Genomic DNA, 22748 nt, shown 5'->3' on the forward strand with positions numbered 1-22748 from the left:
TCTGTGAAAGCTAGAACCTTTATAACCAAATCCTTTCTCCCCAGTGCTCAGAGCATGAAAGTTTCCTGCTGTCTTTGGAACTTTGTCTGCAAACAGCTCAAAGGAGACAGGGCCCAAGGGCTTGCTCTCAATAGCGATGTCCAAGAACACGGTGGGCTGTGCCACACAGGAGGTCTGGCATTGACGGTGTCTGCAAGACCTAAATTTTTAATCTTTCAAAGCCTTAATTTATTCATCTACAAGAAGGAATTATACCAACTTTTAGGAATGATTGTGAAAATTGAATGAAATACCCTATCAGTTTTCTAAGTATTATATATTTGGGGCATATAGTAGTACCCAAGTTATGGAGTTCCTTTCCCTTTTCTCTGACTTTTGATCAGCTGTGAGTCTTTCGGCATCTGCTTTCAGTCTACTCTCATTACACTGCGCTCTCATTTCTCTTCTCTCCACTCCCTCTCACTGTTGAACAGCTACAGGGCTTCTCAGACCTTGGACCTGCTCCTGTGAGAGTTCACATGGGACATAGCCTGACAACTCTGCTGGACTCTATGCCTCCTTAGTGGTAGCCGTTCCAGGTCTCCAGAGTATTTAATTGAAAACAAGCCATTTAATGTGCATTTCTTTCTAAATGTGAATTTTCTTTTATGTTTCCATTGTCACTTTTCCACTTGGTTTCCACAACTCCCTAATTTTAGTATTTCCATTTATTATTTTAAATCATCTACAGAGATTGTAGATCTTCAGAACATACATTTTTAGTATGTATACTAAAATAGGACATTGTTTATTATTCTGCTATTTTTATGCTGTAGTACTTTGGTCAGATAAATAAAACTTTCAAAAATATTCAATCTCACCAAGTAATCAAAGACATAAAATCATAACATAGCTCTTGTTTTTAGAAAAAAAATTAATAATTGTACGCTGTGCTGGTTACTTGCAATTAAATATATTCTTAGAAATATCTGGGAACATTATAAATCAGAACATACCTCAGGCAAAGTAGTTTATAGTTTGATACTTGGGAATTTGATTTCTATCTGTGTTTCATATGCATTATTCATTTGCATTATGAGTCAAAATATTAATATCCTGCATCCTAGTAGGTTTGAGAAATAATCTTAAAGGAATTATCTAATGTATATAAAAGATAATCAAATTTGAAAATTCATTTGAGATGTTATTATGTTTTTTCCATTTAAAGTCTGATTCTTTTGGGCCTCCCCGGTGGCGCAGCGGTTGAGCGCTGGGTTGCGAAGCTGCCCGCAGCCTCTGCAGCGCCGGTTCGATCCCCGGCTGCTCCCCGGCCAGCGGAGGAGGGTCCCACATGGCGCGCAGACCTCTCCTGCCGCCCGCTGCTCCCCTCAGCAGTGTCCTTTGGTCCTTCTGCCTGCTCTGCTCCCCGCTCTGGCTCTGGTGAATTCTCTCACCCGCCCGCGCTTCTGACTGTACCCAGTGCTTGTGTAAATAAATAAAAATAAATCTTTAAAAAAATAAATAAAAATAAAGTCTGATTCTTTTGTGGAAGGCCTTCATCCAGAGAAACAAATGAAATCAACATGTAAAAGGACACTATAGTCAGAATCTAACATTTTCTTTTTTAAATTATTTTTTATTGATAGAAATTTTACATCATTATTCATTTTTAAACAATGTTTGCTTTCTTTTCTCAGAATTTTCACCACCAATGCACCCACACAACACCACCACAGTCCCCTGTGCTCCTCCCTCCCTCCTTCTGATCGGTCTCCCTCCCCTTCCATTGATGGATGTCTCTGATTTATAGGTGTCTGTTTATTTTTGTTTTGTTTTGTAGTATCTTGTATTATTCTTTTTTTCCCTGATGCCTTCTTTGGTTCCCTATATTCCTCCTATAAGTGAAACTGACTGATATTTTTCTTTTTCCTTCTGACTTATTTCACTGAGCTACACTGCTGGTGGGAGTGCAAACTGGTCCAACCACTGTAGAAAGCTGTATGGCAGTTCCTCAGGCTATTAAAAATGGAGCTACCATATGACCCAGCAATTCCACTCCTAGGACACAAAAACATTGATTCAAAAGAACACCTGTACTCTTATGTTTATTGCAGCACTATTTCTAATAGATAAAACCTGGAAACAACCCAAATGCCCAAAAGTAGACAACTAGATCAAGAAGATGTGGTGTATATACACAATGGAATACTATTTAGCAATCAAATAAGATAAACTCATGCCATTCGCAGCAACTGGATGGAGCTAGAAGAATCTAACATTTTCATGATTTCTTACTCCTAGAATGGAATGCAGTGAGATAATTGATAAATTACAGCCATATAGTATATTGCATTAAAATTTTTCATAGATAATTGAAACAACAAAGCAAATTGCAAAAAAAAATTTGCAACATACCATATGTATTATAGAAATTTTCAAAATACATTAAATAATACAATACAATTGTTTCCTATTACATACTTGCCATAATTTTTTTTTTAATTAAAATGGTATATCTAACACCAGTAGTGTTTACCTATTCACCTCTGGGTAGCGGGAAGAAATTGATTAAGGGATAATACAGGGACTTCAACCACATTTATAATATTTGGTGGATATGTATTTTTATCATATAATTCTGTGTATCTTCCTACATGGTTGAAATATTTTATAATTTCAAAAAAGAAGTCTCTATTGACTAATATGAAAATTTAGACTTTTAAACATCAGAGTAGATGATAAATAACAAACATAAATTGCATATATATTTGGGAAAAAGTGAATGTATTTTCTATGATGTATAAATTAGAACTGGGAATGAGATGTGATTCACTAAATATAATATGTTTGATTCTTTTAAAGAAAATAATAAAATATTAATTTAATGTCACTATTTAAGAAATTCACTCAGGGTTTATGTTCTTAAACCTCTGTTCATTTTTCAAGAAAACCAGATATGTCCTTTCATTTTTTTTTTTTTTTTTACTCAGTAAACCTTTATTATAAAGCAATAAACACTTGTTTCTAGATAGGTCACAGATTGTTGTTTTCATATTATTTTTAAGATTATGGTAGTTTTTGGAGGGACTTTTTAAAATTTGTTTTTTGTGGAAAAATTTCTTCTCAGTTTAAACAAAATTTTGATTAGTATTTTGAATATTGTTTATCTGTTGTTAACTTAGAAAAAACAAGAGTTTTTGACTAAATAGCTGGGCTTTCTGAATTTTTACTTAGTGTTATCACTGCCAGTGATGGAGTGATGGAGCTGACACTGACAGTGATGGAGCTAAAATTGAAGATGATTGCCATCAGATGCTATAAAATTCAAGATTATTTGAGTGCAGGGTATCAGGATAAAGAGAACCTCAAAGAAAATGCCAAATGAAAAGTCAGCGAATTTAATTTCTGTTGGAGTTTCATTTTAATCCATTAACATTTTGATTTACACTCTTGTATTTCAGGGAAAGGTGGCCCAGACAGCATGTATGTCAGCTTGCAAGCATTTAGCCACATCATTGATGCAACTTTTGCTGGAAGCTGAAGTAAGGCAGCTCACCTTGGGAGCATTACAACAGTTCAACTTGGATGTCAGAGAATGTGAACGTAAGACAGTAAACCATCCCTTTGCTTGTTTGTCCTACCTGTATCCTCACGTTTTGTGGGGAAAAAATGTTTTTTTCTGTGGGATTATTGTTTCTGATGGAGTCAAAGAATACTTAGATGATAGAGACAACTTACAGGACACCTAGAAACAGTATGTATCAGCAAGCTAATTTGAACACCCAAAAGTGCATCGGCCCGTATTTAGAACACAGATGATTCTGAACTACAAGGAAGTTTGCAATTTAGAGGGGGATATAATGCAAACATGCATTTAATAGATACCAAAGAAAACCTGATTAGTCCAAAAACTTCAAAAGAATGGATTCCGTACCTATTTCCTTTTAATGTTATATTTTGAAAGTATTTTTGTATCTTATCTGCAAACTCTCCTTAGTCTGATGAACAAATGGTGTGTACATTTATCAGTCAGAAATGCTTTCTATTGCAGGAAACAGAAGACCTAGGACAAAGTATTTTAAACAAAAAGGGTTTATTTTCCTCAGAAGCAATCAGTTATTGATTTAGTTGTTTGATGATTCATCAAGAACCCAGACTCTCGTTCCCTCTCCCCTGCCGTACTTAAAAGAGTGTGCACTTTTCATCTCAATATATATTACAGTCAGATGATACCCACATCCAATACAAGAAAAAGGGGCCAACCTCACCTATTCTTTTTATTAAGAAAATAAAAACCTTTTCAGGAGACTCCTCACAACTTTCCCTGTGTGTTACCCATCAGAGGCAGTTGCATAGTCACATCCACATCTAAGGGAGTTTGTGAGATTGAGTATCTGGCATAGTTGGCATAGTTGATTCATCATGAGTCATGTACTTGGAGTTGAACACAAAATTCAGGTTTGGTTAGGAAGAAAGAAGGAAGTATTGAAGAACATTATGGTGTTCGTTATGCTGTCAGTGAGAAATGAAAATGAACAAAAATGATTGACTCCTAGAAATTTTCTTTCTGATCCTAAGAAAGTTAAAATAGTGGAAAATTCCATGCATGAGTCTGCTAACACTTCTGCCCTGACTTTTTTTTTTTTTCTGCTTATTGATTTCCTTTGGTTGACTATTAATGGCTGGAAATTAAGGATTCATTGGCTATGCTACTTTTAATTAAAAAAGGTATTATAGGGCTTCCCCGGTGGCGCAGCGATTGAACGCTGGTTTGCGAAGCTGCCCGCAGCCTCTGCAGCACCAGTTCGATCCCCGGCTGCTCCCCGGCCACCAGAGGAGGGTCCCACATGGCGCACAGACCTCTCCTGCCGCCCGCTGCTCCCCTCAGCAGTGTACTTTGGTCCTTCTGCCTGCTCTGCTCCCCGCTCTGGCTCTGGTGAATTCTCTCACCCTCCCGCGCTTCTGACTGTACCCAGTGCTTGTATAAATAAATAAAAATAAATCTTAAAAAAAAAAATCTTAAAAAAGATTTATTTAAAAAAATAATAAAAAATAAAAAAGGTATTACAGAGATTTTTAGTTCTAGTCATCATAGAGTAATAGGTATCTAAATTACCTTCTGCCATAAATGACTATAAACTGGCTTAACTCTATGAAACAACACTTTTCATGCATTGGACAGCAGACAGCACACGGCTGTAATCCTTCAAAGAGGGAACATGCACCAGGTAAACTTGACATTGACTCTCATTTTCTGTTTGGAGGCACTAGCCAAACAGCAACACAGGAAAGTAGATCCCAAATAAGAGCAGGGTTTAGAAAAAAAACAAAAACAAAACAAAACAAAGCAGAAACCTCAGAGATTGCCGTGTAGAGCTAGTGAGGCAGCTGGAATTTGTGGGACAAGATACTCAAGAACAGGCAGTTGCTCAGAGATGTAGCTCTAGAAATCTGCATTGGAAACCCCTTGAGTCTTGCCTTGGCAAAACTCTGTGAGACTTGACAGAGGATAGCCAATGAGAATCTGTGAGCTAAATAGGAATATCAGAGGTCACAGAGTGCTGGGGGACACTGGAATTCTGACATCCAGAGAGGGAAACCAGCTAAACACTGTATGCATTCAGTTAGACTCCAAAGGTTAGGCCTTAACAGTGCTACTTAATCTCTACAGTAAGAACCAATCTTGATCCATCCTAGCAAAGCCTAATAATAAGAAATGACAGGTTAAAAGTTCGTCAACCAGTTAAATAACTGCTTGCCAACAAACAAACAAAGATAACAACAGCAAAAAACCAAACTCAACAGTCATTAATGAGTCAGTAAGAATTCTAGACTCCTGATTTTTAGTTTTCCAGTCATCATAGAGTAATAGCATTCACATAGCATTCACAATTTCACTGCAAATGCTGAAATTAGACATCAAAAAGGCTGGAAATATGAATCATAGCAGAAGGAGAAAAGGCAATAGATATAGGTGCCCTAATGATACAAATGTTAAAAATAACAAACAAGATCTTTATAAAACCTAATATATATATAATATATATAAAGAACTTAAATATATTTAAGAGCTTAAATATATATATTAAGTTCTCAGTATATATACTGAAGGAAAAGATGAACATAATCATTTAACTGCAGCTAAATTTGTGTTTCATAGAAACTATTCATACTGATTCAAAAATCTCAATACATCTTTAGAAGAATGAACAAAAAAATCACTCCTAGGCACATTATGGTCCAATTGCTTAAAAATAAAAAAGATAAAAAAAAAAACACAGAAAATGTCTACAATCTCCCTTTTCCCACACTTTAGTCTAGAATCTTTGCATACCTTATTAAGAAAAGACATATAACTCCCTTCCACTTGAATCTGGGCAGGCTGTGACTTGATTCTAACTGATGGAATATTGCAGAAGTGTCCTTGTGAGTTTTGTGACTGGATCAAAAAAGACAATGCAGTCTCCATCTCCTTAGTTAGTCTCCCTACTTTGAGGAAGTTCACACTTCCTCATGGAGACACCACATAGAGAAGCCCTGATGCCTGACATTTTGAATTTTATGTTATTGGTGCTGTGTTTAATTGTATTCTTTTAAACTGTGTTAGGTTTTGTTATAACCTGCATTTAAGTTACTTGGAATTGACTGTATCCTGTTGAGTCTTGCTTTTAAGGTTATAGTGGGTCCAGAGGAGTCTGTTGTCTAGGCCTTATTTAACTCCAGGCCTTAAGCAATGCCCTGGATGTGATGGATTTTGATGCATGCCCCCAGTATCTGGAGATCTTTCATCTCAGGCTTGTGGGAATATAAAATATGCCCAGTTCTATAAGAGCTTCACAAATTACTCTGCCTGTTCATCTCTGGTGGTTCTTTCTTCCCATACATGCACAGGTTAGAAATCCGTCAAATATTCAATGGGGCCCTTCTGTAGTTTTCCTGAGAGCTCACATTTGCAGTTTTCTCCTGACTGGTGCTTTGCCCTCCAAATACCAGTTGCCTCAGCATTCTGGACTACAATCTCTCATTTTTTGATCATGCTATCATGTTTTGTTTGGATTGTCTCCTTTTGCCCAACTTGCTTCAAAGTCTGAAAACTAACTCTTGTCATGCTCTCCTGTGCTGTTGTAGTCCTGCGCTGCTGTAGTCTAATATCCAGAATCATTTTTCAAATGCTAAGTCGAGTTTTACAGTTTTTTTTTTTTTTACAGTGAGAAGATAAGTTCTTTTCCTATTTTGCCATCACATCTAGTAGCAGAATCAAGTAAATTATCTTTTCAAGGTTTTAAAAAAAACTTACAGAAATAATACCTACTCTTTGTGGAAAATTTGGTAGGGGGATTGTGGAAAGTACAAAAAAAAACTTACCATAATTTCATCATTAGGACTAAACACAATTCTAGGGATTTCATTCAGACTTAATAATAAATAGTGGCCACAGAATTATTTCTAGAAGCCATCCATCAGATTCTTTGTATCTAGTTAGCCTAAATTGTTTCACAAGCCTCTCTCTTAACCAGCTTTTACCAGGAGAATAAAAACATAATGATTAGCTAGATAGAACAAGGTTGATTTTTGATGCTAAGTATGAAGTATTCCTTTTCTAAGTTTTGAGGAAAGAGTAGACTCGATCAACCAATTAATACTATTGGTTAAATAACACAGCCTGATGAATGATTGGGAATGGCTACATGAACTGCATTTTTGATAGAGCTAACAAATAAAGAGAAGTGAAGGATGATAAAGCTAACATATATGAACCTTAAGGCAGAGGAAGGCTGGACTGGGAGAAGTACTGAATGTACATCTTATGATGCTTGAACCTGAAGTACATTTTATGAACTTCACTGAAGAAGAATGAGCAGCTTGTACTTGAGAGAACTATAGGAGAAATAGTATACTTAGTAGAGAGCTAGCTTTCAGATAAGATTGAGATGGAGAGATCATTTCATGAAAAGGTACAATAATAGAGTTTGTTAATCATGCACAGAGGGGTTACTAGAGTCAGCACCTTATCTGAAAGCCATTCAAATTTTGTAATAACCTTTCAGACTGAGGATCAGCTTGAAGCTAAAATTTGTTGGACCTAACAGTGCCTCCGATAACCATATTACCACTGAATTCCCCACACACACACACATATTTTAGAGCCACCAAGCTTCATTGATTTAGAATTTAATGCTTTATTTCTGATTGGCAGTAATTTGTCTGCCAAGAAACTTTCCATGGACATTTATTTTACTTTAAAAGAAAGAATTCTATTCTATGTCTTTTGCTATACCATCCCCCTCATTTTTTTTCTTTAGATGCTCAGTGGTCTATAAAAAATCCTAAAGAAATGATACATAAGATTCAAGTAACTATACAGAGGCGTATAAAAGCAGCCCCAAATGACAAGATAATTAACACTTACATCTTTCTACCCAGTGGTGTGTGCATGAGGTATTTTCCCTATTGTCTGTGAGTCCTTGGAAGAACTGGATAGGTCCTGAAAGAAGTTAAACTCTGGACAAGATAGAATTTAAATGTACCTTGAGTGTTTGACTCTGAGGCCTGGGCTGCCACTTTCTTAGATCCTAAATACATGAAGAAATTATGTGCATTACTATGAGCCTGGTTGATAATGTTAAAGATTTAGCCATTAAGAACATAAGCTTGGGCCTCCCCTGGTGGCACAGTGGTTGAGCGCTGGGCTTCGAAGCTGCCCGCAGCTTCTGCAGAGCCGGTTCGATCCCCGGCCACCAGTGAGGGTCCCACATGGTATGCAGACCTCTCCTGCTGCACCCGCTTCTCCCCTCAGCAGTGTATTTCATCTGTCTGCCTGTTCTGTTCCCCGCTCTGGCTCTGGTGGATTCTCTCATCCTACCACGCTTCTGACTGTACCCAGGGCTTGTATAAATAAAATAAATAAATCTTTAGAAAAAAAAAAAAAGAACATAGGCTTTAGAGTCAGCTCGACCAAATGTATTCAAGTCATCCCTTACTTTTAGTATGACCTTGTGTAAATTATTTAATAACCTCTCATAACCCAATTATGAAATGGAAATAATAGTACCTAGTATTATAATAATGAGGTCAGAATTAAAAGAGATAATTCGTGAAAGGGTTTATTTCATGTTAAATATGTAATAAGTAGTTGTTTCTCCTGTTCTTATCATTAGCAGCAGCAATTAATGAATATCATTACTACTCAGATCTTTTACAAACCACTGAAACCTTTGTGAATCTGTTGGGTTTAGAGATATCCTTTTATTTGATATGAGAAATTAAGTTTTATTTCTTGGTGTTTGTCAAAATTCTGTGGTTGTCCTGAAATTTATGATCCCCAGATTGATTATGTAATTCTCAGCTTTCTTCTTTTGCAAGAAGTCATTTAGCTCAGCTGTTTGTTGGAGCTACTAGCTACTGCTTAGGGTACTATTATCTAATGGGAGTGTTGTTAGGTAATTCTTACTGTCACGCTACCAAACCAAAGGCTAAAAAATGGACATGATTAGGAATTTGGATATGGGAAGAAAATACTTTTTCCTTTAAAAATTGATAATACCTCTGGGTATTTCTGCTTTGTATGGATGTCATCTAACATTTCCATGTGTTTGAAGGTCTAATATCGGGTGTAGATATTAGATATTAGGATCCTGGCAGAGAACTGGATTTAAACACTAGCCAGTCTTGATAGCTAAAGCTATTCAAGCATCAAGCCTAGGCTAACAAGACTGGCTGCTGTTTAAATCAAACTCACAGGATTTAAATCATGAGTTACTGTCATTCACGTACTAGGATTTTCAGTCTGTGTCTGGATTTGGAACTTCCTAAATTTTCTCTTTGCATATCCAAATAGAGAGTTGTAAATTCACATTCCAACCCAATTGCTTGCTAACAACATTAATCCAGTAATCTGGGTTCTATGTGGACCCCCTACTCTGTGCAAAGTACCAATTTGGAGGCTGGAGATAAAATAGGAAGCTGTGGATTTAAAATAGGAGAGTGGCTTGATTAGACTTTTATTTTCAGAAGGAGCTCTGTTAATTTATTGGTAGTCTCAGAACCCAGATATAAGGTTGTTGCAATAATCCATGATAGAGATGCTTTGGGAATTTGAACACATTTGTGCATGATAATATAAGTAATAGAATGAATGAATCAACTCATTTAACCTTCTGAGTCTATCATTAAGCTAGAAATACTAATCCTTGTTGTATTTGTCTTAACGTGTTATGATAAAATCAAATAAGAGTATATAAAATCATTTGTAAACAGTCATGTAAATTTTTGTACATTTATTGTACATTTATTATTTCTTTATCCATATACTTTTATATGCTTTCTTCTTATCCTTTTTCCACTGTTACATGGTATATAGTGTTACAAATTTTCAATTTTTAGTTACCTTCTCATAGCCATAAATTAGCCACGATTTTGATATATTAAAAATGTAACATAATTCCTGCTATAAGTGAAACCATCCGATACTTTCCTTTCTCCTTCTGGCTCATTTCACTGAGCATAATTCCTTCTAGTTCCATCCACATTGCTGTGAATGGCATGCGGTTACCTTTTTTGATTGCCAAATAATATTCCATTTTGTGTATATGCCACATCTTCTTGATTCATTCATCTATTTTTGGGCATTTGGGTTGTTTCCAGGTTTTACCTATTGTTAATAGTGCTGCAGTAAACATAGTTGTACATGTGCTCTTTTGAATCAATGTTTTGTGTCCTTTGGGTAGATCCCTAGTAGTAGAATTGCTGGGTCTTATGGTAGCTCCATTTTTAGCAGGTTGAGGAATCTCCAGACAGCTTTCCATAGTGGTTGGACCAGTTTGCACTCCAACCAGCAATGTAGGAGAATTCCTTTTTCACTACATCCTCTCCAACATTTGTTGTTGCTTGTTTTTTTGATATGTGCCATTCTTACTTGTGTAAGATGGTATCTCAATGTAGTTTTAATTTGCATTTCCCAGATTATCAGGGATGTTGAACATTTTTTCATATGCCTGTTGGCCATTTGCATTTCCTCTTTGGAGAAATGTCTTTTAAGTTCTTCTACCCATTTCTTGACTGGATTGTTTATTCAGCAGGAATATAGGGAAACCCAATAAGACATCAGTGTAAAAAAATAATAACAATACAAAACACAACAAAGCAAAAACGGACAATTACTATTTTTTTTTATAAATTTTATTGTTATATTCCCTATACAATTGCAGCCCCCCCATTCTGACCCCAATCCCTCCCCTCCCACCCCCGCCCCCCTAAAAGTGTCTCTGGTTCATAGTTTTTTGTTGATTTTGATTTTGACTTTCTTATATTCATTTTCCTGGTCCCTTATTTAAGTTTTCTAGATTCCTGCTATGAGTGAGACCATCCGGTATTTTTCTTTTTGGCTTATTTCGCTGAGCATGATCCCTTCCAGCGCCATCCATGTTGCTGCAAATTGCATGTGTTTATCTTTTTTGAATGCTGAGTAATATTCCATGGTGTATATGTACCACATCTTCTTGATCCAGTCATCTATTTTTGGGCATTTGGGTTGTTTCCAAAGCTTAGCTATTGTAAACAGTGCTGCTATAAACATAGGGGTGCAGGTGTTCTTTGGAATTGATGTTTCTGTGTCCTTTGGGTAAATACCTAGGAGTGGAATTGCTGGATCATATGGAAGCTCTATGTTTAGTAGGTCCAGAAATCTCCACACAGCTTTCCACAGTGGTTGGACCAGTTTGCACTCCCACCAACTGTGCAGAAGAGTTCCTTTTTCTCCACACCCTCGCCAACATTTGTTGTTGCTAGTTTTTTTAATATGTGCCATTCTCACTGGTGTGAGATGGTATCTCATGGTAGTTTTGATTTGCATTTCCCTGATGACAAGTGATGTTGAACATTTTTTCATATGCCTGTTGGCCATTTGCATTTCCTCTTCAGAGAAGTTTCTTTTTAGCTCTTCTGCCCATTTTTTGACTGGATTATTTTCTTTGTTGTTGTTGAGTCTCATCAGCTCTTTGCAGATTTTTGTGATCAGTCCTTTATCATTAGTGTTGGGTGCAAAAATGTTCTCCCAGTCGGTGGGGTTTCTCTTTGTTTTTGTTATTGTCTCTTTTGCTGTGCAAAAGCTCTTTAATTTGATGTAGTCCCAGCTGTTTATCTTTGTCTTCACTATCACTGCTTTGGGTGATGTGTCTGTAAAGATGTCTTTGATGTGCAAATCACGTAGTGTTTTGCCTATATTTCCTTCTATATATTTTATGGTTTAAGGTCTTATGTCTAGTTCTTTAATCCATTTTGAGTTGATTTTTGTGTTTGGTGTGAGGTAGTGGTCAAGCTTCATTCTTTTGCATGTAGCGACCCAGTTTTCCCAGCACCATTTATTGAACAAACTTTCTTTGCTCCAATGCATATTCTTTGCTCCTTTGTCAAAGATTAGTTGACCATAAATCTGTGGGTTTATTTCTGGATTTTCTATTCGATTCCATTGGTCTGTATGTCTGTTCTTGTTCCAATACCATGCAGTTTTGATGATTATGGCTTTGTAGTAGAGTTTGAAGTCTGGGAGTGTGATGCCTCCATTCCCTTCTTTTTTTTTCAGGAGAGCTTTGGCTATTCGGGGTTTTTTGTGATTCCATATGAATTTCATCAATAATTGTTCTATTTCTTTGAAGAATGACATTGAAATTTTGATTGGAATAGCATTGAATCTGTATATTGCTTTTGGAAGGATGGCCATTTTAATAATGTTTATTCTTCCAATCCATGAGCAGGGGATGTCTCTCCATTTCTTTGTGTCTTCTTCTATTTCTTTTAACAGTGTTTTATAGTTTTCATTGTATAGGTCCTTTACCTCTTTTGTTAGATTTATTCCCAAATATTTGATTTTTTTTGTTTCAATAACAAAAGGGATGGTTTTTTTGATTTCTTCTTCTTCAGATTTATTGTTTGTGTATAGGAAGGCTACTGACTTTTGCATGTTGATTTTGTATACTGCCACTTTACTGAACTGATTGATGAGTTGAATTAGTTTTTCTGTGGAGTTTTTGGGGTTCTCTATGTATAATATCATATCGTCTGCAAATAGTGATAGTTTGACTTCTTCTTTTCCTATTTGGATTCCTTGGATGTCTTTCTCTTGTCTTATTGCCCTGGCTAGGACTTCCAGTATTATATTGAAAAGCAGTGGTGAGAGTGGACATCCTTGTCTTGTTCCAGATCTTAATGGAATTGCTTTCAGCTTTTCACCATTGAGAATGATACTGGCTGTTGGCTTGTCATAGATGGCCTTTATGATGTTGAGGTATGTTCCTTGTATCCCAAGAATTTCAAGGGCTTTTATCATGAATGGGTGTTGCACTTTGTCAAAAGCTTTCTCAGCATCTATTGATATTATCATATGGTTTTTATATTTCTTTTTGTTGATGTGTTGGATAACGTTGATTGATTTTCGGATGTTAAACCATCCTTGTGTCCCTGGAATGAATCCTACTTGGTCGTGGTGAATTATCTTATGGATACATTGTTGGATTCTGATAGCTAAAATTTTATTGAGGATTTTTGCATCAGTGTTCATTAGGGAGATTGGCCTGTAATTTTCCTTTTTTGTGTTGTCCTTGTTCGGTTTTGGTATTAGTGTAATGTTGGCTTCATAAAATGTGTTTGGTATTGTCCCTTCCTTCTCAATTTTTTGGAAGAGTTTGTGAAGGATAGGCACTAATTTGTCTCTGAATGTTTGGTAGAATTCATTTGTAAATCCATCAGGTCCTGGGCTTTTGTTTTTGGGGAGGTTTTTGATTACCATTTCAATTTCGCTAATTGTAATTGGTCTGTTTAGGTGTTCTATTTCTTCTTTATCTAGCTTTGGGTGATTGTAGAGTTGTAGGAATTTGTCCATCTCCTCTAGATTGTTAAACTTGTTTCCATATAACTGTTCATAGTAGTTACTGATTATTCTTTTGATTTCTGCTGTGTCCGAAAAACGGACAATTATAAATCAAGACATACTGCAGGGGAGGAGGAGGGAGAGGGATCAGAGGGAGGGAGGGAGGAGCACAGGGGACTGAGGTGATGGTGCACCAGTGCATTGGTGAAGGAAACTATGGGAAATATGCCTGAGGGGGTGGGGGAAGTAAATATTGTTTAAAAATGAACAATGATGTAAAAAATATTAATATTAAAAAAATAAAAACTGAATTAAAAAATATATAACATAATTAAGCCAAATCCAGGGTGCATGTGGTTGCAAGGATATGCAGCAGCATTGTATCTTAAAAATTTGATGTAATTTTTCATTTACCATCCTCCATTTTTTGTACAGTATAAACTGGGTTCTTCAAAATTTTTATTTTGCCATAATAGATTGTGACTTTGCCAAATTCTTTCAATTCTTTAATGGTCAAGTTAATCTGCCCTTGCTTTACCAATTTGGAAAGGAGCAAAGGCTCCAAAGCCTTCCCTTTCTCCATTCTTAACAACACCATCAATTAAAGGTCAGTTTTAATACCAAAGTCAGCTGAAACTTAGAATTTAGGGAAACAATTTCAGAGTAAATTCATGATCTCACTGAGCCTACTGTGATATAAAATAGTGGCAGAACACTATTTGTCCCTTAACCTCCTTAACTCCACATTCTAACTGAAAGATTACGTAGCTTTATGCTGCCCTAAAGAATCACTTTGAGCTCAAAGTAAGTATCCAGTAGCTTCTCATAAACTGGAATATCTCTTACGTATTCACTAAAATTAATAACTGCAAGTTCCCTTGTATAGCAGGTCTCCTCTGATGCAATGTGAGATATTTTAGTGATTCTTCATCAGGCAAAACTTAATAGAGTTGTTAACAGTTTTGCCACTGGGACTTCTGAACCAAAGAATCTTTACAAAGTGATCTCTCTGACCCAAACAGCCACTATTTGGGATAACTATGTTCATTTATTTTGATTTTTGTGTACTACTTGAGCCCACTTATCATTGACTATCCAATTTGTAGAGCTGATTATCCACCTTTTGGTTACTCCCCACAAGAGTCTTTCTTAGGGCTTCAGGCATCATTTATCAATCTCTTCCTGATGTATGGGAGAAAGAAGAGAGCAGAGTCCTCAGGGCCCTGGTGAGAAATATACAGAAAGCATATGTGAGAGATCAGTGCCATCATTCTTTTCTTGTCGTCTTTGAAGTTTATAGTATGCAAAAAGAGTGCTGGCCTTTAAGTAAGAACTAAACTAATGCTAACCCCAAATCTGCATCAGCCAACCAAGCAAACTGTTAAAGCTAGTACAGTAAATTAAGCCTCTCCAGTGAGATATCCTATGGTAATTAATTTGTCAGTCAAGATTATGTTTAGTTGTCCTTGAATAATAAGTGCAAAATTTATATCCACAGTTCTTCCTGGGTTTTTTGTTTGTTTGTTTTTTTGCTGAGATTCCCTAAAAAACTCATTTTTTTCTGAATGTAATTCTTCTCTTTCCCAGTCTTATTGGTAAACCACCCTTGAGTTCACGTTGTGTTTAAATCTGGTGATGGTACAAGGGTGGATTGGTGGAGAAAATTCTATGGGCACTACACCTGAGGAGAAAAAAAGCAAACATTGTTTAAAAATGAACAGTGATGCAAAACATAAATAAATAAATAAATAAATAAATAGATAGATAGATAAATAAATAAATATCTTAGTCATAGGACAAGATTAAATAAGGTATAGAACGTAGCAGAGCACTCTTCTTAGGCAAAGGGGGACACAAGGGAACAAGCCTAGAGAGACTGAGGAATGAAAGTTCCACAATTTTACTCAGCACCCTGGCATTTATCAAGGAAAACTGTTAAGATTATGAAGACGATTGGTGTATCAGTTCATAAACCGAAAGATCAACTTATGCACTGAATTTTCAGCTCACTCAGCTATCCAGCTACGGAAAGAGGGTTTTTACTCCAACAGAGCCTCATGATGATTTGCTTTTCTTGGGTTCTTGAGCTGCACATTCTAAAAAGGACCAGTTTGCCCCTTTTCATTGTAAGTTGCCCAGTGTTAAAAGTTTTCGTCTGACTCTGATTGTTCAATTTCTTTAAAATGATCAATGGCAGCACAGCCTGCTTCTCCAAAGCTTCATCCTCAATGGGAACTTGTTCCCAGGTGATTAAGATAATACCTTAATTACGAACTTGGCTGCCACATCCCAGGCTGTTGACTTCCCATCCTGGGAAATGAAAGGAAGTCTCAGTGCCCTTTTCCCTGAACATCACTTGCTAACCAGTTCCATACATTGTGCTGTTTCCTCAAAGTCTTTTGACCCCTGATAAACTCTATTAAATTTAATATGTTTATTGCCAGGTAAATAGTAGATTATTAGGTCAGTGATCTTGTCTACCCTCCCACTCATGTTTCCTTAGCACCTAGTACAGTGCCTTACATATGCTACTTGCTTCCCAAATATTTGTTGAATGACTAAAATGACTGGATTAGCATTTTTATTCATTCATGACTCAACTACTTCAGTTTCTGGATCTCTTTGGTCAATTCTGAGTTAGGGAGGGGGTAGAAATAAGAATTAGCTCAGGATGGATGACATATGATATCAATAACAAGGCAACCTGGGATATAGTTGAAATTCTTTTATTTTAAAGATTGATTTATTTATGCATACAAGAGCGGGGGTACAGGCCAGTGGTGTGGGGGTGAGAGGATTCACCAGAGACAGAGTGGGGAACAGAACGGGCAGACTGACTGAAATACACTGCTGCGGGGAGCAGCGGGCAAGACAGGAGAGGTCTGCTGTGCCATGTGGGTTGCTCCCTGGCTGGCCGGGGATAGAACTCATGCTGCAGAGGCTGTGGATTGCTTCATAGTGCGGTACTTAACCCCTTGTGCCACTAGGGAGGCCCATAGTTGAAATTTTTTTTTTAAAGGTTTATTTATTTATACAAGAAACTGGGTACAGGCCAGATGTGTGGGAGGGTGAGAGGATTCACTGGAGACAGAGAGGAGAACAGAACAGGCAGACCAACAAAATACACTGCTGAGGGGAACAGCGGGTGAGACAGGAGAGTTCTGCTGTGCCATGTTGATTTCTCGCCGGCAGGCCGGGATCGAACCAGTGCTGCAGAGGCTGCGGACAGCCTCACAGTGCTGCACTCAACCGCCTGCGCCACCAGGGAGGCCCCCAGAGTTGAAATTCTAAGGACTATTAGAAGGGTATACAACTAGTGAGACAATGATTGGCAACTTTCGTACACAAATTCTAACACCAGTTTCTGTGGATTATAAAGGTACCTTTGCCATCAGTATTTAATTCTCAATATATTACTGTGTAAGACTACTAGTAATTTAATAATTGGTCTTTGAAATCTGGATCTTCATTTTAATTGAGTACACTTAAGTCTTCCTCTAACCTCAGTTTTTTTTTTTTAATCTGTAAAATGAAGTTACAATTGTTTCTATCTCATAGACCTGTTGTGATTGAGTAATTTTGCATAAACATGCTCAGTAACTCTTAGTTATCATCCTCATTGTTACGTTCCTTGTCATCATCATTAGAGCTTTGGGTTAGAAATTAGAAAACCACCAACTAGTTATATGTTCTTTGGGATTCATTAAACCTGTTTGGGCTTTGTATTTGTAAAATGAGAACATTGGTCTAGATGATTTCTAAATTTCTATTAGTTTAAAGATATTAAGATTTATTATGGGAGGAAAATTTGTGTGGATATTTTTGTGTCCATAGAGAGTTCTTACAAGAATTAAATGAGATCATGGATAAGAGGCTATTACAATTATTTTTAAGCACCATAAATATTAAATATGTTTATTATAATTTTCATTATGCTTGTGTATAATGCCTTCTTCCCTAGAGGACTTATCTTCTGAACATATGGAAACAGAAAGTAGATTTTGATTGTTATCTGGAACTATTGTAAATTCAATAATGATTGAATCTTTTTTTTAGGGGCAAACTGGTCCTTTTTAGGTCAATCATTTTTTCTCAGAGAAATTTTCTATATAATTCCTTAAGGCAGGATTGTCTCAGAGTCTGCCTTATTCTGTTTATTTTTGGATAATACTAGTTCAGGAAGAAAGTCAAGACCTGAAGCACTTCAGTATTCTGTAGTGATTTCATTGTAGTTGTGGTTAAAAACAGAGTGGCCATGATAAAACTTGTCAGGTAAGCAGCCCTGAGCTCAATGAGACTGAGGAGTGTGAAAACATTTCCTTTGGAAGCTTTGTTTTGAGGACATCAGTTCCTGGTAGAAATAGATTTAGTGAAGAGAAGTTGGGTCTCCATGAAATTAAAATATCTTAGAAATGTTGAATCACTGGAGCAAATGGCACTATTTTATACTAAGGTGTTCTTGTGAAAAGCTTGAATTTATTCCCTTTCCAATTAAAATATATTTTTTGTTCTTATCAAAGGGACAATTTTCCAATTGTATTCTCTTCAAGTATTAAAAAGAGAGCCATCTGAAGAATGTAAGGTTTGAAGAGAGACAAATGGAGGAAGTTTGAACCTAGTAAAATTTTAAATTTGATCTTAGGTTATGTGAAAATTATAGATGCCTCTTTTGTTGGATGCAAATTTCCTATAGGTAGACTATGGACATTTTGTGTGTCTTAGTATCATTAGTTTCAGATCCCTTAGCTTCTTCCTTAGCCTCATCTTTCTGAATTACTATTTTAAAACAAACCCTTCCTTTCTGCTCTCTTCCATCTGAAAAACATTAAGGTAAGAAGATTGATGATAGGCTTCGAGTTAGTATGCAGAAAAATAAACTTGTTTCCTATAATTTGCAATGTTCTGCACATGTGAAAATCCAAGGATAATTAGTTGTTATTGCTTTAATATGATGGAGCCAATAACTTTTCCATGAGACAAGCTTCATGGCTAATGAATTTTGTCTTTTGGTTGATCGACTGGTTAATGGAATCAGAAAAACACTTTATGTTTCTTCTTTACAATAATGTTTTCATTCTCTGTTTGAAACATATAAGAATTTTGATATCCAGGCTTTCTTAGAGAATATTCTTTTTTATTCATTTTATCTCTTGGTTCCTTTTTTCTTGGTTTCATTCAATATTTGCAGTAAAATGTACAGACTTGTTAAGAAGAATCCTTAAGTTGGCAATATATACACACATAGAGTAGTAAAGAGTTTGTTCACTTTCTGTATTCCTTTTTTACCTCTTAAAACCTGAAACACTGTAGCTATTCTGTACAAGAAATCTGATTTAAAACTCAAGTGCAGTGGGAATTTGTAGGATGAATAGAAGTCCTAGTCTGGTATCATTTTCTTAGGTGCATATTTCTCAGTCAACCTATGCAAAAACTTTCAGAAACTTATGCATTGTACGACTCTGTTTCTCACCGCCCTGCCCCCCGCCCTTACCAGTTCTTTTTAAAAATAGGATTGAGTTTGGATTTGCAGATCCAAAATGGTGTGGGAAGAACACAAACTACAAATATCTTCCTTCCATCAAAACACCACAAAAGCCCTGCCTTGTTTGCTATTGTCTTCCCACACCTACAAGGTTTGTCACTAGAAGCTATGCTATTATGATGTGCCTTTCTTAGCTATGGAGAACCCAAGTAGAAGTCTCCCCTACCATTAAAATGACAATGTCACTTCCCTTTGACCATGGGTGATGGACCCTGTACCTTCTGGGAGGGCTTTTCTCAGACATGGGTCAGTGAGTAGTGTCCAGTCAGCAGTTATTTTGGTTTATGGGCTGAAGTTCCTTGAATTCCAGGAGATAAGGCAGTTATTGTTTCTCTGAGTCCATTGCCAGACACCTGGTCATTTGATAGTAGGTGCTGCCAACCTGAGCAGTGGGGGCAGGCAACCTGCTCTTCCTCACCATGGCCTAAGATGCCATCCTTGTCAAGCAAATGGAGATGGATCACACTGCTCTAACCTTGTTATACATCACTGTCAAACCCTGCTGTTGGCTTCCAGAGATTGAGAAAGACAAAGTATTTTTTTCTATTAGTAAATGTTACTTTGGATTATTTGTGGGACATGTTAGTGATGAGGGATTATAAAGGACCTGCTGCAATGAAGGAGCATTATTCCCAATTAAGCTGCTTTTCTATGGCAAACTCTCCCAATACCCTAAATTTTATCTGACTGATTAGCGAATATGATTTTTACCCTATACCTAAATGAAGACAGTGACTGATTCCTCTTTGAAATTGTTTAGATTTTTTTTCAAGGTTTTAGTTCAAGTACTTTTCAAAAGACTTCCTGCTGCATGGTTTTGAAAAGGGGAGGACCACATATTTATTTAAGTAATATTCCAAACTTGGTACTCTTTCCCTCTATCTATATATATTCTGTTTCAACTATTTCAGGTTTCATTCCTTATTTCTTTCTCAACTTTAAGAACTTATACCCTGGAAGTTTCAGGACCAGAAAGATTAATAAATTCCATTTCAAAAGAGAAACGGTTAAAAATCTGTGGTTATCACTACTTTCTTGTGACCTTGGTTTCAGACTTGATAAAACACATTTTCTAATAGTTGAAGGAGAATATCATAGAAATGTTTTAATCTTCAAAGCCTTTTTATTGTTTCTTTAAACATGAAAAATATGAAACATGAAAAATAATTATTTAAAAATTAGAAACATGAAAAATAATTATTTAAAAATTTTCAGTAATTCTCATGGTTTATTTTAAAACATCCAGAGGCATTGTGAGGGGAAAATGAGGCAGTAGAAACAATTGCTCATCTTAATTATTGCAAACCAGAAACCTCACCATTAGCTCCAGAACGTTGCATGGCCATCTCTTTCTGGTATATCAACTAGATTCAAACTTCTCCTCAGCTGAAAATTATTTTATTTCTTTAATAACAATGCCTCATTTCATCAAGCCAGTTGTACCTCCCATAGACCAAAATTCTAATGTTTGTGATAAGCCACAGTGTCCCAAGTATATCTGATGCATTCACTGCTTTTGCTTGTCTCTGAGTATTTATGTGAGGCATTTTATACATTTCATATTTTCTTTGGCTCTCACTTCATGTCTTTGGGGCTGAGGCCAGTAACCTATTTATTTTAATTGAGCCATTTTACAGGGTGTAAACCAGGAAATCATATTAAAATACTTTATCTATTTAAAAATTAATTTAATTGTTGAACGTTGACAGACTTCTCTACTCAAGTCTACAAGAAGTTCCCATAACATTTTAATCCCTTTACTACCTTAAAGTGGAATAACACCATATATATCTCAAAAAAAAATGATGAAAGTCCTAATTTTTAGAACATAGTTTATGTCTTTCCATCATTATCTGCCTATGTCAGCATTTAACTAATTCTAATTTGAGTTTTGCTACTTTAAACCATCTATCAAACATACCTTTAGTACTACAAATTTAAAATGCTTATCCACTTTCTGTCTTCTATTTTTCCAATTTGATTACATGAATAGAAAGAGAGGAACTCCAAGTCATCTTAGCACTCCCAATTCATTTCTTAGATTGATATTTGGAAAATATCATTGCCAATACTTTCACTTTGAAAAATTGGTGTCTCCAAACACTAGTGAGTTAATATATAGAATTTTTAATATCTTCGCTATAATATTCTGTAGTTATGCTTGACCTATAGTTTCCTTCTATTCCCTACGACCTGTACTTTCCTTCTATTTCCTACTTCTTTCCTGAGAGGAGAAGGTGGTATGGTAGGGCCACTGGTGGGATAAAGTACACTCAGATGTGTGAATTGAGGCCCATGGCTTTACCTTTGTGTGACTTTGAACAATTTGTTTAATCATTCTCAAAATCATTCTATGTGAATGGGTTAGACTAGAATATCTGATTCTACTATGTAGGTAAGAGTTAGCCATTCAAGTGGGATAAGTTATGTTGTGAAGGGTGTTCTGACAAAGGCAGGTGTTGTATAAATTCTGGGAGGAAATACAGAGCACGCCATATTAGAGAACCAAAAGGAGTTTATTATGACTGAGAACAAGGTGAAATGAAGTGGGGGTAGCCAAATGGAAATGATGAAAATATAATCATTGTTTGATCTTGCCAGATTTAATAAGAAGTATATACTGTGTTCTGAGGACACAGGGAACTGTTAATATGTTTTAAGCATAAATGTGGGATAATCATTTTGTGCTTTAGAAAAAAGTGCTGTGGAAAAAAATGTGAAAAGTGTATAGAAGAGGGGCAAGAGTAGTTAGAGAAACGAATTAGAGTTCACAGATGAATATAGGACACCCAGTTAAATTTTAATTTCGGGGGGAAATTTAATTGCAGATAAATAACGAATACTTTTTTACTGTAATAACATAAAATACCGTTTGGTATATGCATGTGTCAAGTATTTTAAATACTGAAAATGTGTCACTTTAGTAAGAAGGAAGCCAAAGCAGATCGTGGAGAGAGTACTTTTCGTTGGAAGTAGGGTGGCAGAAACCAGATTGCAGAGTTGAGGAGTGAGTGAAAAAATAAAGAAGTTGAATCAGTGCTTCTTGTAAACAACTTTTTCAGAAACTTTGAAAGAGAGAAACAACGGAGTTGCTTATTTCATTCCCTCTGAGAGAACTTAGCTGGTTATTTTTCTTTATGTTGCCATTGTTATGCCTAATGATTTGGGACTGTTTAATCGAAAATAGCACCAAACATTTTAATAATGTAACTAAGAATAAAAGAAAAATAACTCTTACTTTAGTTTCTTTTTAGGCATCAGTAAAGGTGAGCTAGTAATTTATCTCTTCTTTCTTTCTTTCCCTGCCCTTTCTTTCTGAATGGTGTGCTTTTCAGGAGAAATTCAAGTCTCCTTAGTTTTTCA

At 36.1% G+C, this 22748-nt stretch overlaps 1 protein-coding gene across 2 annotated transcripts in view; it reads left to right on the forward strand.

Moving 5' to 3' along the window:
• Window positions 1–22748, forward strand: part of EXOC6B (exocyst complex component 6B) — a gene marked incomplete at both ends in the record, with an annotated part of 577226 nt that overhangs the window by 391653 nt on the left and 162825 nt on the right. For both annotated transcript variants that reach the window (XM_084235083.1, XM_084235084.1), the window contains one exon: window positions 3441–3582. In XM_084235083.1, the coding sequence (XP_084091209.1) occupies window positions 3441–3582 (142 nt within the window). The remainder of the gene's footprint in view (window positions 1–3440; window positions 3583–22748) is intronic.

Source organism: Talpa europaea, assembly GCF_964194135.1.
Source record: "Talpa europaea genome assembly, chromosome: 6".
In the NCBI taxonomy this organism is placed as follows: Eukaryota; Metazoa; Chordata; class Mammalia; order Eulipotyphla; family Talpidae; genus Talpa; species Talpa europaea.